At 44.0% G+C, this 15,856-nt stretch overlaps 1 protein-coding gene across 1 annotated transcript in view; it reads left to right on the top strand.

The window, feature by feature from the left end:
- tgfbr1b (transforming growth factor, beta receptor 1 b) overlaps positions 1-15,856 on the top strand; it is an 85,144-nt gene that overhangs the window by 53,953 nt on the left and 15,335 nt on the right. The window contains exons 6-8 of the mRNA XM_012854879.3: positions 450-606; positions 8,141-8,265; positions 8,429-8,559. Coding sequence (XP_012710333.1) covers positions 450-606; positions 8,141-8,265; positions 8,429-8,559 — 413 coding nt within the window. The remainder of the gene's footprint in view (positions 1-449; positions 607-8,140; positions 8,266-8,428; positions 8,560-15,856) is intronic.

Consider the following 15,856-nt stretch of genomic DNA (forward strand, 5'->3'; position numbering starts at 1 on the left):
CCTGACCCTAGACCCATCCAAACCCAGGATGGAGGGAAGCTCAGCCCTGATGATCCTCTCTGGTTGTAGTCTGGACCGGTCCTGTTCGGTGGATGAGCCAAACCGCACAGTAGTGAGTGGACTTAGGACAGACGGAAGTAGACTGGTATGGTCTTTAAAGGGGACTGCAAATGCTTTGGTCTGAATTCCAGGTTAATTTACCCCCACGTTCCCCTTTTGTCCCCGTGTTCTGAGGTTCGTCTGAGAGCAACTTGTTTTGGTGCCGTCTCTTTAAATCTAAAGGAGGCACTTCAGACCTCGCCCAGCTCCAGGTGCAGAGTGTTCACTCCACCCCGTTCTGCCATTTTTGTAGTTTGCTGGGGGACAGTGTACAGAATTGTGTGTATTAATTTCTCTAGTTAGTTCTCTGTTAGAAGCTGTTTGTTGACTTTCTTTAATTGTGTGTGCAGGAAAGCCAGCGATTGCACACAGAGACCTTAAGTCCAAGAACATTCTGGTAAAGAAAAACGGGACCTGCTGCATTGCTGACTTGGGTCTGGCTGTTCGACATGACTCTGCCACTGACACTATCGATATTGCTCCAAACCACAGAGTGGGAACCAAAAGGTGAGTATTGTAACAGTAGATAATGTGTCATCAGCTGGATCTAGAAGCTGCTGGGCGTCAGTCATGGTTTCGGGCTAATATTAACGTAGCCTTAAGTCGTTGCTGCCCCAACCCAGTGTTAGAACGGATGTATGAAAGCAATCACAACAAACCGGCTAAGCTTTGTAATTCACTCAGCTGGGAGTAGATTTGACCTCACTGATAAATCTGTCTGCTAGAGGTCTAATCAGATCCCGCAGAATTAAAACGTATTGATAATTTTCGGGATGAAGTACGTTTGTCTCACAAAGCGCTGTCTTGTATTAATTGATGCTAATATTGTGAACTGTGAATGTGAGGCTGTGTGCTTTGAGCTGTACACCCTGCTGTACAACATTTTTTAACACCCCTTTTAAAATGGCAGGTTTTTGCGATTTAAAGAAAATAGGACATTCTAAATTATGTCAACCTTGTTTTCCACATATACTGTGAATTTGATCCTGTGCAAGTCAACTGAAAACTACACTGTCTTTCTGTATAAGGAAAAAAGAAGATGGGATAACCTGGTGCGATAGTATTGAAATAATTGTTCTTTGAACAAGCTTTTCATAGTCGTCTTTGGTCGCAGTCTATTAGCATCACATATCCTGACTTGGTTAAGTACTGCTTCACCACACAGTCTTACTGACTTGCTTGCGTCAGCATTATTGATAACATTTATAATGGGATTATCCTCAGGGGTCTGTGTTTTTGCTGATTTCAACCTGAACAATTCATGTCTGTTTAGCTCAAAAGTAGGGTCGCTTTTGTTGTCCAGTGGATGAATCCTTGTTTGGAATCATATCATATCATATCCACTTTAATTTAGCTTTTTTGGGTCTTCCTGTATCATACTTTTCAAGTAAGATTGCTGAATAAACAGTTTTAGAGGGATGTGCTCCTGACTAATTAGGATTTATCTTGTTTTAGGTGTGCGGTTGCACCATAAGTAAATGTGTCTCAACTGTGCTGTAATATAATAATCTGCTAGTTTGGCAGAGCCATCCTGTCTTATAAATTGTACTGGTAGGGAGGTCAAGCACTGGGATTTCTTCCAGACTCATTTGATTAGTTGACATTCCTTTAATGTTTCTCTTGTTTGTTTCACTGCCTTCTGATTTGTACTCCTGGCTTTTGCTCGTATCCATCCTGAGGTTGGCTGCAGCGTCTTTCCAGTGTCTGCCATTGCAATCATAAGATCAGAGCATATCCAATGTTTCCTTCTTGTCGTCTCAAATGACAACAGTTGTTCTCTTGGTGCAGGGGTTACCAGGGTCAGCAATCTTTACAACCCATGCAACCATTTTTGCTTTTGGTCCAGCTAAACCAAATTTCTTTAAAGCCTCAAAAGCAGCATCATTGTGTTCAATGAGACACTTGGAGACATAAAAAAATCAGTAGCTTGCAAATCAGCGGCAAAAAAATGACTTCATACAAAGTAATATTTCATACATTATTAGTGTCGCTGTTTGTGTAGATATTATACATATATTGCATGAAAGCACCTAAAAAATTTGCTGAATGGAGGCTCTAAAGAGACCTGTGTGGCTCAGGAGCTGCAGGTTCCAGACTCCAGTCCTGGTAGATCCTGATTCTTGTGAGTGGGGTTAGAAAACTTCCAACTCAACTGGGATAGTCTTGATAAAACCAGATAGACTTTCTGTTAATGGTTATCTTCTGCAAGGCATTTTTAAAAATTATTTCTGTCATCTCATGTTGTAGAGAGTTGCTGACCATATTTCTGGGTCTAGTATCTGTTGGTGGTTTCTTCCCAAGTGCCTTTATGTGCTTAATCCATAAATTAAGTGATGGGTAAGAATACTGGAACTTCACAGAGAATAATGTTTAACACATGAAGAAAATGTTGTGCAAATAGGCATAGAAAGTCAAGAAAACCACAGAAACCTGTCAAAATTAAGAAAGCATTCCTGCAAATCAAGATCATTAACTGATGGCCTATAGAAAGGTTTGTCATTAGCAAATAATCTGCAGTGCGCCATCATTGGTTAAAACGAAAACCTCTTCACAGAAAAGTCTGTTACAAAACATAATGATGTCAGTGGTTACAGTCACATTACTAAATTTCTCCATACCCCCAAGACTAGAGAAGACTCCAGAGGCTTGTTTTAAGTTTTTGCTGCAGAGGATTTGGACAAGCTAGTGAAATGCTGGGAGTGTGGACATATGAGGGCAAAGCTACACTCTTTAGATGTCATTGCATGCATCTGGTTCTGCACACCACCACAAAAACACCTTTAAAAACCACCATGGCAAACGTGGATTTCACAGGCGTAGGCATCATGGGGTGGGCTGTCTTACAGCATATGGTTCTGGCAGACTTGATGTAACTCAAGAAAGAATGAATGAAGGAATGCACTTGGACATTCTCGACAACAACAACCTGAAGTGTGGATTTCCAAGCAAGACAGTCGTCTCAGACACACAAAGAGGGAAACTGTTTAATTGGTTGGATAAAACTATTACTCACTGGCCAATCTAGTCTGTACTACTGGACTATAATTCACTCTTTAACTGTTTTTCTGTCCACACATTTGTTTCCTTTGGTGACACTTCATCTTGCCGCAAGCTTGGAAAGTGAGCGGCAGGGTTTCTCCCTCCCTCCTACAGAGGTGCCAGCATACCTCTCCGTGCCTGTTAACTATCCTCTCCTTGCCTCCTTCACACTCTGATGTTTACAGGTTCCCAGTGAATTATAGGGCCACTAAATGATTCAGCAGGCCTCAGGGCAGAGGAGACATACCTGCACTCTTAGTTAGAATCCAGCTCAGACTTTAGAAACAGGACGATTCTTTCATCTGAACCTAGTCTATGTCTGACACCTTCCTTTCTATCTAAAGTTGGCTCTAATCTGTCGTGCCATTTAGCAGCTAGTCCATTTTCATCAAACAGCTTTGTACCAAAAATACATTTAGATGCGAGAAGCTAAGATTATCTTCACTTTGATAAAAAGATAATGATCTTATTTCCTCTTAAAAAGGAGATTTAAGTTTTGTAAAAAGCATTGTTACAAACAACTTAGCGCTGTGTGCAACTTCACAGTTGAGGTGAAAATGGGTCACTGGAAGATCAGTTATAAAGTTGTAAGCCTGTTGAGTAAAATATTTTATGTTTTTGCCTTCCTGAAGCGCCTCAGCTTCATTTAAGCTGGAGAAAGCTGTGGTTCTAGCCACATCTGGCTAGAACCTTAAGGATTGATGATCTTTAAGATCATCAGAGCGATTAGTGGTTTCAGTGGTTACTCCTGCCTGACAAACCTTCTGTTAGTATTAGTGTTTTAAAATGAAATGACCTTTCAAAGCTTGCTTGATTACATTGCTGTGAAAAATCCAGGTTTTGTTTGTTTCACAAACAGAGCATCTGAGACATTTTAGGCCCTATAAATTATATGCATGTATATGGCACCATTTGCCTCAATTCTCTACAACACATTTCAGGAAGCAATTCTTCTAGTTGAACATGGAGTGCACAACCAGTTTTAAAATCTGAGCATCCACTTTCCAGATTTCTGACTAATGCACTGCATTTTGCTATGAATTTGAAACTCATGTTGTCTGGCATGGTCATGCAGCCGCCATCAGGGTGGAGGATGAAATCAAGAAGAAAGCTGCACAGACAAAGACTTTGTAACCTTTAGCTCCTATGTTACAAATTAGACTGTTTCCCAATGGAATAAGCGTTTTGCACTTAAAATAAGAACAATTCATCTCCATCATCTTATTTCAAGTGCAGGATATCTAATTATCTTATTTTAGGGGTAAAAATAGTCCTTCCATTGGCAAGTTATTTAGCTGCTCAAATCAAGGAAAAATATACTTAGATTTTACTTTTAATTCCCTTTTTGCTGTGTGCCCCTCCGTGAACACCACTCTCTCCTGAGTAGTAGGTAGTGACACAGTCTACCATAATGCTCCTAATGTCCATTGAGTGAAGCGGCTTTGTTGTTTACTAAAGTCGTACTTACACATTTTAACAGATTTTTTAACACATTGTACCAGATAAAATTGGTCAGTAAGCACAACTTTAATCGTATATAAGGCGAACCGGATTATAAGATGCATCATCAATTTTTGAGAAAATGTATGGATTTTAAGTTTGCTTTATAATCTGGAAATTACAGTAAGTAAATCTTTAACTAGACTTCTTTAGTTTGACTGTAACAAGCTTGTTCAGTAACATTCAAAGCTTAATTGTTTCTATTTATTTATTAACAAACATACAGATAGCTTAAACTCACAGTAGTCTTTGAAACAGAAGTTAAAATGCTCACTCATCTTGCCCTCTTCATTTGCCTCTCTGAAGGGAAAACTATGCAGCAGCTTATTACTGTGGATAGAAATACAGGAGGAATGTGTGGAAAAAGCAGTTTTTTATGTATTAGTGATCTCTAGACTTCAGCAAACAGTTTATACAGGAAGAAGGCGTAAAATAATATTTAAAAAGACTTGTTAAAAGAAAGGTTTGTCTTTGATTAAACTGAAAAGACATTTTAAAGCACCTTTAGCATGTCCTGGTTTTATCAGTGTAGCCAAACTAGAACTAAAGAGGCCTTGAGCCTGATTAAACATGACCAGCGCATAATGTTTGTATTTCCATTTAGTTTTGTTCCAAATATTAGTCAAGAGCTTTTGATGATTGGATTACTGGATATCAGTCAAAAGGCTGAATCAATATCCCAAACTTCAGATCAACTTTAGAGGAGTGAGTACTTTTCAGGAAGTGTTGCTCGTCAGTGCAAACAAGCAATTAAATAGAAAAAAAAAATAGAAAAGGTTTGGAAAGATTATGTCTTGTGTCTGCCTGTTACATGTAATCTGAGTGCATTTTGAGCCAGTCTCATCAAAAATGTCATTATGGTAACACGTGATGACAATAAAGATTCTTGATCGAGCCATTTGCCACTTAGTTGTATCTGTCTCACTACAATTTCCAACTGCACATCTTTTGATCTTCAGACTGAGTGAACATTTGAACCTTCCCTTGCAGCCTTAAGAGAGATTTCTTTAAATCAAGTAAACAGCCGTTTCGCGTTACTGCTTCTAAGGAAATGCTGTCAGTTACAGATTTCTGTTCAGACAGACATGGAGGAAATGCCTCATCTTGACCAGCCAGTGGAGGAAGCTGTTGGTTAACATGCAGCACTCTGATGGTATTTTAATGATTTTATTCAAACCATGTCACTGAGTCACAGCTCCTAACTGCAGCTTCGCAGTTTTCAAATTAGTAACTGTTGAAAGATGATTAGCATCTTCCCTGCTGGCTTCGCCTGGTTCCTGGGACTTAATGAACTGCAGAAACGAGCCTCTGATGACTGATGCCGCTCTGATGACAAGTGTCCTCTGTGTTGAAGTATTTGCTTCACAGCAAATATTTTCCCTACTCACTTTTTTTATTTTCTCTAAAATGGTTTCCTTTCATGATTCTGAGCCGAGAGTAAAAATGGCATCAAAGATGTTCGCTTCAATCCTAGTTTGTTTGTAACCAGCAGTTACAAACAAAGGCTTTAAGCTGTACATGAAAGGCTTTAGACCAAGTCGCTGTAGGGGTTCCTACAGCTCCAAGGAGCTTTAGTCAATGTTTCACACACATTGATAACATTTGTTCAGTTCTACAATAAAACACCAATTAACTCTACATAGAAGAAATGTACTTTTCCGATCTTTAAAGCCCTGACAAGCATTAAAGGAGAAGTCCGGTCAAAATCAGAATTCAAACTGCTGAAAGTACTTTAAATATAAAATTATTACATACTGTTCAATAAATGATAAGCTTTTTTAATTGAGAGTAATTTTAATTTGAAGGTCCTTTTTTGGGGGCCATCTTGGTGAAGAACAGTACTTCCTCCTCCCAGTTTGTGACGTCAGGTCGCGGTATCGGCTGTAGAGCAAGTCCCAATGCCCTATCTGTCCCCTTGTAAATAAATAACCGTTTTCATGCCAAAATATTTTCTGCTCAAAATGGTGATCTGCACCACCTAATTTACTACTTTCAGCAGTTATCATCAGTTATTGCAACCATAAACTGCAGAAAATACGGGCAGATCGGCTCCTTCTGAGTTTATTCTGCTCCTATCAGAATGAGCTGCAGTGCGTTATAAGGCGGAGGGATATTTCAGCGTCACTTAGTTTAGACCACAAACAAGCCATTTCACTTTCAGAAATAAGCCCAAAAAAACTGCAGCCCGCAACTCATTACATTTACAAGCGACTTTAGAAAAAATAAGACCAAAGTTGCATAAAATAAGTGGGCTTCGCAGCAGTAAGCATGTTTTCTAAGCGTGTCGTATCCCTCCGCCGCTCTAGTCGGGTAAACAAATGTTACTACAAATTCTATCTTATAAAAAAGAAAAACGTACCTAAAAGTCTTGCTCTCATGTAATCTTGAATACATTCTTCTTCCAAATGTTGGCTACAGACAACGTGTTTTCTCTCTGGCGAGAATCACGATGGCAAATCCTCTCTCTTCACATTGGTAATCCAACAAAACAGCCCATGGTTGTCATGAATCGGAAAGGTAAAAAAACTAATGTTTTTTCCACTTTTACCCGATGTATTGGAACATCCAACTGCCATGGACTGCGAATTTCAATGGTGTCCTCTGGAAATCCGAAATAATTGTTTCTGTTTGCAGCTGTGTACAACAGCTCCTATTGAGTTTGCTTGTAAATCTACGTCACAGGATGTAATGTCAGGCGGCCATCATTGCCCAAATATGGGCAATAATGGCCACCCCCATACACAGTGATCCAGACGACAATTTATGCTTTTATTTTCTTATTGATTAACGCTAAATTAATTAAATAACCTCAAGCGTATTAGTTTTAGTTATAGCTAATGATCCCCTAATTTTATCCTTGTTGACCGGACTTCCCCTTTAAGTCAGACGGCACACACAAGCTGAGACGGATCCGGTCACATTTTTGACGTATGTCTGCTTCCGATAACTGAAAAAATAAACTGAACTGGCTTGATCAAAAGACAAGGTTTTCAGACAATGATATACGATTACATTAAATTATATGCAAGAATTTAACTTTTTTTTAATAAAATAAGGTAAAATAAGATAAATCCTTATTGACACTGTACCAACAGACAACGTTCAGTTTCTAAAACGGATTTGGTCTACTTCTGTCTGAAACTGGTGAGAATGTCTCTGATCTGGCTTCAGGTGGTGGGAAGAAGACATATGTCCGCTGGGTTTGCTGTCATCCGTGACTATGAGTAGTTAACTCCATAATTCATTAAAATATGTAAGAAAATAAACTTTGAAGCAATGGTTCTGTACACGGGTCTTAAATAGTTTGTGTACAGGTTTGATGGTAGTAGGAAGTTACAAAATGGCAAGAATAAATGAAATTGGGTACAAGCTGCCGAGGTGGTAAATTCACAATTTTTAACATAATCATTCCCTTAACTGTTAAAAGGCAATTAGATTTTTTCGTAACTTGATTCCTTACTAAAGAATTTATTCAGTGACGCTCCATGTCGTTCCTTCTCAGGTATATGGCTCCAGAGGTGCTGGATGACTCTATAAACATGAAGCACTTTGAATCATTCAAGCGAGCTGATATCTATGCCATGGGCCTGGTCTTCTGGGAGATCGCCAGCCGCTGCTCTGTGGGAGGTGAGGAGTGCATAGAAAATTCTGATCATCGGAACTGGAAATTGGTTAACAGGGTAAAAGAGAAAGTCATGGACTAAAAGGCTCAGAAGGTCTAGGTAGTATTTTTGGAAATGGGAATGAACTCCAATAATTAATTTGACCTGATTGTTTTTTTTCCTGTCAGGTATTCATGAGGACTACCAGCTCCCCTACTATGACCTGGTCCAGTCAGATCCATCAGTGGAGGAGATGAGGAAGGTGGTCTGTGAGCAGAAACTTCGACCAAATATTCCAAACCGCTGGCAAAGTTGCGAGGTAGGAACTACAAGCTAAATGCTGACTACACTATTAAAAACAAACTGGATTGTTGGAATATATTACTGAAATCCATCCATCCATCGTCTTCCGCTTATCTGGGGTCGGGTCGCGGGGGTAGCAGCTTCAGTAGGGAGGCCCAGATGTCCCTCTCCCCAGCCACTTGGGCCAGATCCTCCGGGGGAATCCCAAGGCGTTCCCAGGCCAGCAGAGAAACATAGTCTCTCCAGCGTGTCCTGGGTCTTCCCCTGGGCCTCCTCCCGGTGGGACGTGCCCAGAACACCTCACCAGGGAGGCGTCCAGGAGGCATCCTAACCAGATGCCCGAGCCACCTCAACTGGCTCCTCTCGACGTGGAGGAGCAGCAGCTCTACTCTGAGTCCTCCCCCGATGACTGAGCTCCTTACCCTATCTCTAAGGGTGAGCCCAGACACACTACGGAGAAACCTCATTTCGGCCGCTTGTATCCGGGATCTCGTTCTTTCGGCCACGGCCCAAAGCTCATGACCATAGATGAGGGTAGGAACGTAGATCGACCGGTAAATCGAGAGCTTAGCCTTTTGGCTCAGCTCTCCTCACCACAACGGATTGGTACAGCGCCCGCTTCACAGCAGACGCTGCACCTATCCGCCTGTCGATCTCCCGCTCCATCTTCCCCTCATTCGTAACCAAGACCCCAAGATACTTAAACTCCTCCACTAGGGGTAGCACATCCTCCCCAACCCGGAGAAGGCACTCTACCTTTTTCTGGCTCAAGACCATGGTCCCGGATTTGGAGGCACTGATTCTCATCCCGGCCGCTTCGCACTCGGCTGTGAACCACTCTAGTGAGAGCTGTAGATCACGCCCTGATGAAGCCAATAGGAACACGTCATCCGCGAATAGCAGGGACACAAATTCTAAGGCCACCAAAACGGATCCCCCCAACACCTTGGCCGCCTAGAAATTCTGTCCATAAAAGTTATGACCAGAATCGGTGACAAAGGGCAACCTTTGTCACCAACCCAACATGTCCAACTTACTGCCGGCTATGTGGACCAGACTCTGACACCGGTCATACAGAGACCTTACAGCCCTTATTAAAGGGCCCGGTACTCAATGTTCCCGGAGTACCCCCCACAGGACCCCCCGAGGGACACGGTCGAATGCCTTCTCCAGATCCACAGAACACATGTAGACTGGTTGGGCAAACTCCCATGCCCCCTCCAGGATCCTGCTGAGGGTGTAGAGCTGATCCAGTGTTCCACGGTCAGGCCGAAAACCACACTGCTCTTCCTGAATCTGAGATTCGACTATCTGACGGACCCTCCTTTCCAGAACCCCGGAATAGATCTTACCAAGGAGTGTGATTCCTCTGTAGTTGGAACACACCCTCCGGTCCCCCTTTTTAAATAGGGGGACCACCACCCCAGTTTGCCAATCCAGGGGAACTGCCCCCGATGTCCACGCAATGCTGCAGAGCCGCATTAACCAACACAGCCACACAACATCCAGAGCCTTAAGGTACTTAGGGCGAATCTCATCCACCCTCCGAGCCTTGCCTCCAAGGAGCTTTTTAATAACCTCTGCGACCTCAGCACCAGAGATGGGAGAACCCGACCCAGAGTCCCCAGGCTCTGCTTCCGCAATGGAAGACGTGTTGGTGGGATTAAAGAGGTCTTCGAAGTATTCCGCCCACCGACGCACGGCGTCCCGAGTCGAGGTCAGCAGCACACCACCCCCACTATAAACAGTGTTGGTACTGCACTGCTTCCCCCTCCTGAGATGCCGGATAGTGGACCAGAATCGCTTCGAAGCCGTACGAAAGTCTTTCTCCATGGCCTCTCCGAACTCTTCCTACGCCCGAGTTTTTGCCTCAGCGACCAGCCGAGCCGCCTGCTGCTTTGACCGCCGGTACACACCAGCTCACCACCAGGTAGTGGTCGGTGGAGAGCTCCGCCCCTCTCTTCACCCGAGTGTCCCAAGACATTCGGCCGCAGGTCAGATGAAACAAAAACAAACTACGGCCTAGGGTGTCCTGGTGCCAAGAGCACAAATGGACACCCTTATGCTTGAACATGGTGTTCGTGATGGACAATCCATGACGAGCACAGAAGTCCAACAACAGAACACCACTCGAGTTCAGATCAGGTCGGCCATTCCTCCCAACCACGCCTCTCCAGGTCACACTGTCATTGCCCACATGAGCGTTGAAGTCCCCCAGAAGAACGAGCGAGTCCCTAGGAGGGGCACTCTCCAGTACCCCCTCCAAGGACTCCAAAAAGGGTGGGTAATCCGAGCTGCTGTTTGGCGTGAATACACAAACAACAGTCAGAACCCGTCCCCCCACACGTATGCGGAGGGAAGCCTCCCTCTTGTTCACTGGGATGAATCCCAACATACAGGCACAGAGATGAGGGGCAACAAGTATGCCCACTCCAGCTCGGTGCCTCTCACTAGGGGCAACTCCAGAGTGGAAGAATGTCCAACCCCTCTCAAGGAGACTGGTTCCAGAGCCAGAGCCATGCGTCGAGGTGAGTCCCACTATCTCTAGTCAGAACTTCTCAACCTCGCGCACTAGCTCAGGCTCCTTCCCCACCAGAGAGGTGACATTCCACGTCCCAAGACCCAGCTTCTGCAGCCGAGGATCGGAACGCCAAGGACCCCGCCCTCGACTGCCACCCGTTGTACAATGCACCCAACCTCTTTGGCTCCTCCGACAGGCTGTGAGCCCATTGGAAGGGGGACCCATGTTTCCTCTTCGGGCCAAGCCTAGCCGGGCTCCATGGGCAAAAGCCCTGCCACCAGGCGCTCGCCAACGTGCCCCACCTCCAGGCCTGGCTCCAGAGCGGGGCCCCGGTGACCCGCGTCCGGGCAAGGGAACACGACGTCCATTAATCATACTCATCATAACGGGGTTTTGGGCTGCTGTTTGTCTGGTCCCTTACCTAGGACCTGTCTGCCTTGGGTGACCCTACTTGGGGCATAAAGCCCCTGACAGCATAGCTCCTATGATCATTGGGACACTCAAACCCCTCCACCACGATAAGGTGGCCGCCCAGGGAGGGGGCTGCCACCACGATAAGGTGGCAGCCCCCTCCCTGAAATCCAGTGTTGTGAAAAGGGATTTTATGCCTATACAGTTTTTGTCTGGTTTAACTTCAAGTGAGAATTTTAATTTATTTAGGAGAGAAAAAGCTATGCAAAGTAATCTGTTCCTTAGTTAACTGCCCACTCAACCTAATATCTGGTCGGGCCACCCCTGGTAGCCACAGCTTCCATCAAGTGTTTGGTATAACTAGCAAAATGGCTTTTAAATTACCATTGAGGTTTTTTGGCCCATTCTTCAATAGGGTTGGTTTGGGTATGAATAACTATTAATGAGTGCCAATGACAATTATTGATGAAGTTGGTAATTTTAAACCACAAATTGGCCATTAATTCCTGATAACCAGGGACAGACACCAACAGCCGTCAGTCTGTCATTTACTAATCTGACCCTAACCAGATGTATTTCGTTTCGCCTAGCTCCACTCATCCATCTGGGACAGATCCATAGGAATGGCGTTTCAGAAGGTTGGGCCTTATCAAAAATCCTTGCATATGATTGGATAAGCCACTTGTCTGTCATCTTTATCAACGTGTTATTTCAACCACTCACACCGAAGCCAACCCGTGACGCTGATGAGAGCGACGCAGGAAAAAACAGAACTTTTTTTTTATTTTAAATGTGTTTGCGGCTCTAGTGGCACACGTTTTATTGACAGTGAGCTGACAGGAAGAGGGGGGAAGACAAAGCGGCACGGGTCGGAGTCGATCCCGGGCCGACCGCGTCGAGGACTAAAGGCCTCCTAACATGGTTCGCGCTAACCGCTCCGCCACGGGCGCACCCCGGAAAACAAAACTTGCCAAATCCGGTCGGGAGAAGGGTGAAAACATCATTTCCACCAACAAAAGCCTTCAGAGCCGTTCTCTGATGTTCTTTTAATGAAACAGTATTAGGTAAATTGGACAACACGGAAGAAATAGCAGCATCAATGTTAACGCTTGCTTCCTCGATGCGAGGCGCCATTGTTGTCTGAATCAAAACAGTCTCACGGTCGCTCCTGATTGGCTGGACAATAAAATTGGTTGGAGAAATCACTCTCTAAGGGAGATGTCCTAGATGGATGTGAGTAAAGCTAGGCGCAGCGATATCAATCTGGCTAGGGTCAAGTTAGTCATTTACTGCTTTAGGAATACATTCCTGGTGAGGTGTCTTTATGTAGAAAAACAGGCGTGAATTTGTCCACTTGAGTTTTCAAACAGTAAGCACTACACATATACAGAATAAACACAAGCTACCGCTCTGTAAAATATTTTTAAGTTATGAACATTTACTTTAAAAATAAATCAGAAAACCCATTAACCAGTCCAGTAACATTCAACTAAACTACTAGGTAAGAATGAAAAGCTGGAAAACTAATAAACTACTGGAAAATATTAGAATAAATGGACAAATAAGAATATAACGGCAACGACCATTAGAATGATGCTGTGATATCACAGCTCAGTGTGAATATGTATGTTTAAGAACCAACATTTGTTTTGAGCAGTTTGGATTAAGAGCAAATAATATATAAAAGCTAAAAAAATACCTGTTGCGAGAGCAAGTTCACAAGGCAAAGCAAAGTAGAGTTTTATCGTCATTGTTTCACTCCATGAAAAGCATTTTACCAGTTCTCATTTGGCTGTCGGAATATCACACATACATATACATAAAACAGTACAATTAAATAATACACAGTTCAAACCTTGGTGGTCATTGGGAAATGTACTACCTTCTGCCCTTCATAACGTGTCTTCAAGTTATAGAGGTGATTGATTGGCCCGCTCAGGAATAAGAACCATTTTTGAATCTGTTGGTTTTTAAAGCCCTCAGCCGTTTTCTAGATGGGTGTGGAGAACAAAGAACGATTCCAGGTTGAGTGGAGTAGGTTACAATGGGGCTGGCTTTCTTTTGAAGTCTGTAGGTATGATCCAGTAACGTGTTCTACTGACTTCACCACCTGGTTCAGGTTCTTCCTGTTCTCCTGTGAGTAGCTAAAGAACCACACAGTACAGCAATACACCAGGGGGCTCCCTATTACTGACCTGTAGCAGTTTGTGAGCATCTGGTGAAGGAGGTTAATGCGCTTCAGGTTCCGGAGGGAATAAAGGCTTTGTTGAGCTTTCCTCCTCCTGCTGTAATGTGTGTGTTCCAGGCAGGGCGGCTGCCAAGAATTATGCCCCATGACAAAAATCCTAAATCATCCCAAAAGCTCACATTGATATATGTACATTTATACAAGGGCCCCTGACAGTCAGGGGCCATTGGAATTGCCCTAACCTTTCCCCCCTTTACCGTGGATCCAGGTGAGTTCAGCAAATATGTGACAAGCCTAACCCTGGGAAATGCAATTTAGCACGTGTCAGGATGCAGCTTGTGGGCTGCATACTGAGCCTCCCTTCCTCTCTCTCTTCCCTGCGCAGCCTGATTGGTTTCACCTGTCAGGCTGCAACCATCACTGATCTGTCTCCACCTGTTATCTCCTCCATATATACTCACTTCATTCTGTTCTCGTTGCCGGTCCGTAGTGTTCACTCCTGCTCAGTTTCTGCCAGAACCTTGTGTCAGCTCAGTTATTTTTGTTCCAGTCAGCCAGAAGACTTTACTTCAGCTTTGTTTTTGTTCCAGTCAGCCAGAAGACTTCACTTCAGCTATGTTTTGTTCTAGTCAGCCAGAAGACTTTACTTCAGTTTTGTTTCAGCCCAGCCTCACCCAAGACACTGTTCCGTCCAGCTCACAAGTCCTCGGCTCTGATGTTCTAGTCTCATGTCCTCGACTCTGATGTTCTGGTCTCAAGTCCTCGGCTCTGATGTTCCGTCCTGGTCTCAAGTCCTCGGCTCTGATGTTCTGGTATCAAGTTCTCGGCTCTGATGTTCTGGTCTCAAGTCCTCGGCTCTGATGTTCCGTCCTGGTCTCAAGTCTTCGGCTCCAGAGTTCCTCCCGGTCAGTCTCTCAGCACTCCTCCTGCCGGCCAGCTTTTGCACCCTACACCTCCGTCTGTTGAAAGACTCTGGGTTCCCTCATCATCCATCTACCACACTGTTCAATAAACTCACCTTTAAGAACTAGCTCTGTGTGTGCGTGCTGTGTCCAGGTTTATCCAAGAAAAATATCATGACAGCATGTTTATAAGTACTGTGCAGACATATTTTATTCATGTTTGTGAGAAGAGCGGAAGGGGAACGTCGGATAAAATGGAACAAAGTCATGGTACCAGACTATCAGTGCTCACGCCACTCAGTGAGTCCGTCCGTCTTCTTCCGCTTATCCGGGGTCGGGTCACGGGGGCAGCAGCTTCAGTAGGGAGGCCCAGACGTCCCTCTCCCCAGCCACTTGGGCCAGCCACTCAGTGAGATGAAGTTAGAATCACTGATAGCCTCAACTGGTGTCCACCAGCGTGTTCGAGGGTTGCCGCCGCGACATGCACCGACAATCTTGCGGCCACAGCTCCGACTAGCTGCCTCAACAATAGATGGGCGGAACATGGTCCTCTCAGACTCAATGTCCCCCGCCTCTCTCGGGACGTGTTCAAAGCTCCCCGGAGGTGGGAGTTAAAGCTCCGTCTCCGTTCCCAGCAAACTCTCACCATACCTTTGGGCCTGCCAGGTCTGACCGGCCAAAGCAGATCTCAGGCCTGCTTTGGTTCAGCACAGTTGAGTGGTGGCTTCCATTTGTCCTCGGAAGTCAGAATTTCTTAAGTCTGTGTTGGAAAGTTCAAGTGGAACTTCCCCTAAAGTCAGAATTATGAGTTGGAAAGTCGGTCCAAAAGGACTTCCGCATTCAAGATGGCTGATACTTGCAGCAACATTGAGTAAAGCTTCATACATAAGCTGTTTTTAGCAGTTCTCTAATGTTTATGAAGCATTTAGTCAGTTGTACAAGTAGTACTTTTCAGTGTTCATAAAATGGAGTGTTTCAGCGATGTTTACATTGCCAAAATACCACGTAGACAAGTTAGTCATTTTTAGCAAGGTGGTGCATTTGTGTTTTCACATAGGGCTAAGTTCCTTTAAATCGCTTTTTTACCTTTCATAAATTAAGTTGTCTAAACAGTGCTATTTGCATTCACTCAAGTTTGGTATGTCTGATATTAAAATCTGTTTGATGATCTGAAACATGTATGGGTGACAAAAACAGTAGAAATCTATAAGAAGGAACATATTTTTTTAACAGTACTATTGTGAATTTCCATCTTTTAGATGCAGCAGTGTGCAGGTGGATGTTTTGTCAT

This window comes from Fundulus heteroclitus, chromosome 21 (genome assembly GCF_011125445.2).
Source record: "Fundulus heteroclitus isolate FHET01 chromosome 21, MU-UCD_Fhet_4.1, whole genome shotgun sequence".
Lineage (NCBI taxonomy): Eukaryota > Metazoa > Chordata > Actinopteri > Cyprinodontiformes > Fundulidae > Fundulus > Fundulus heteroclitus.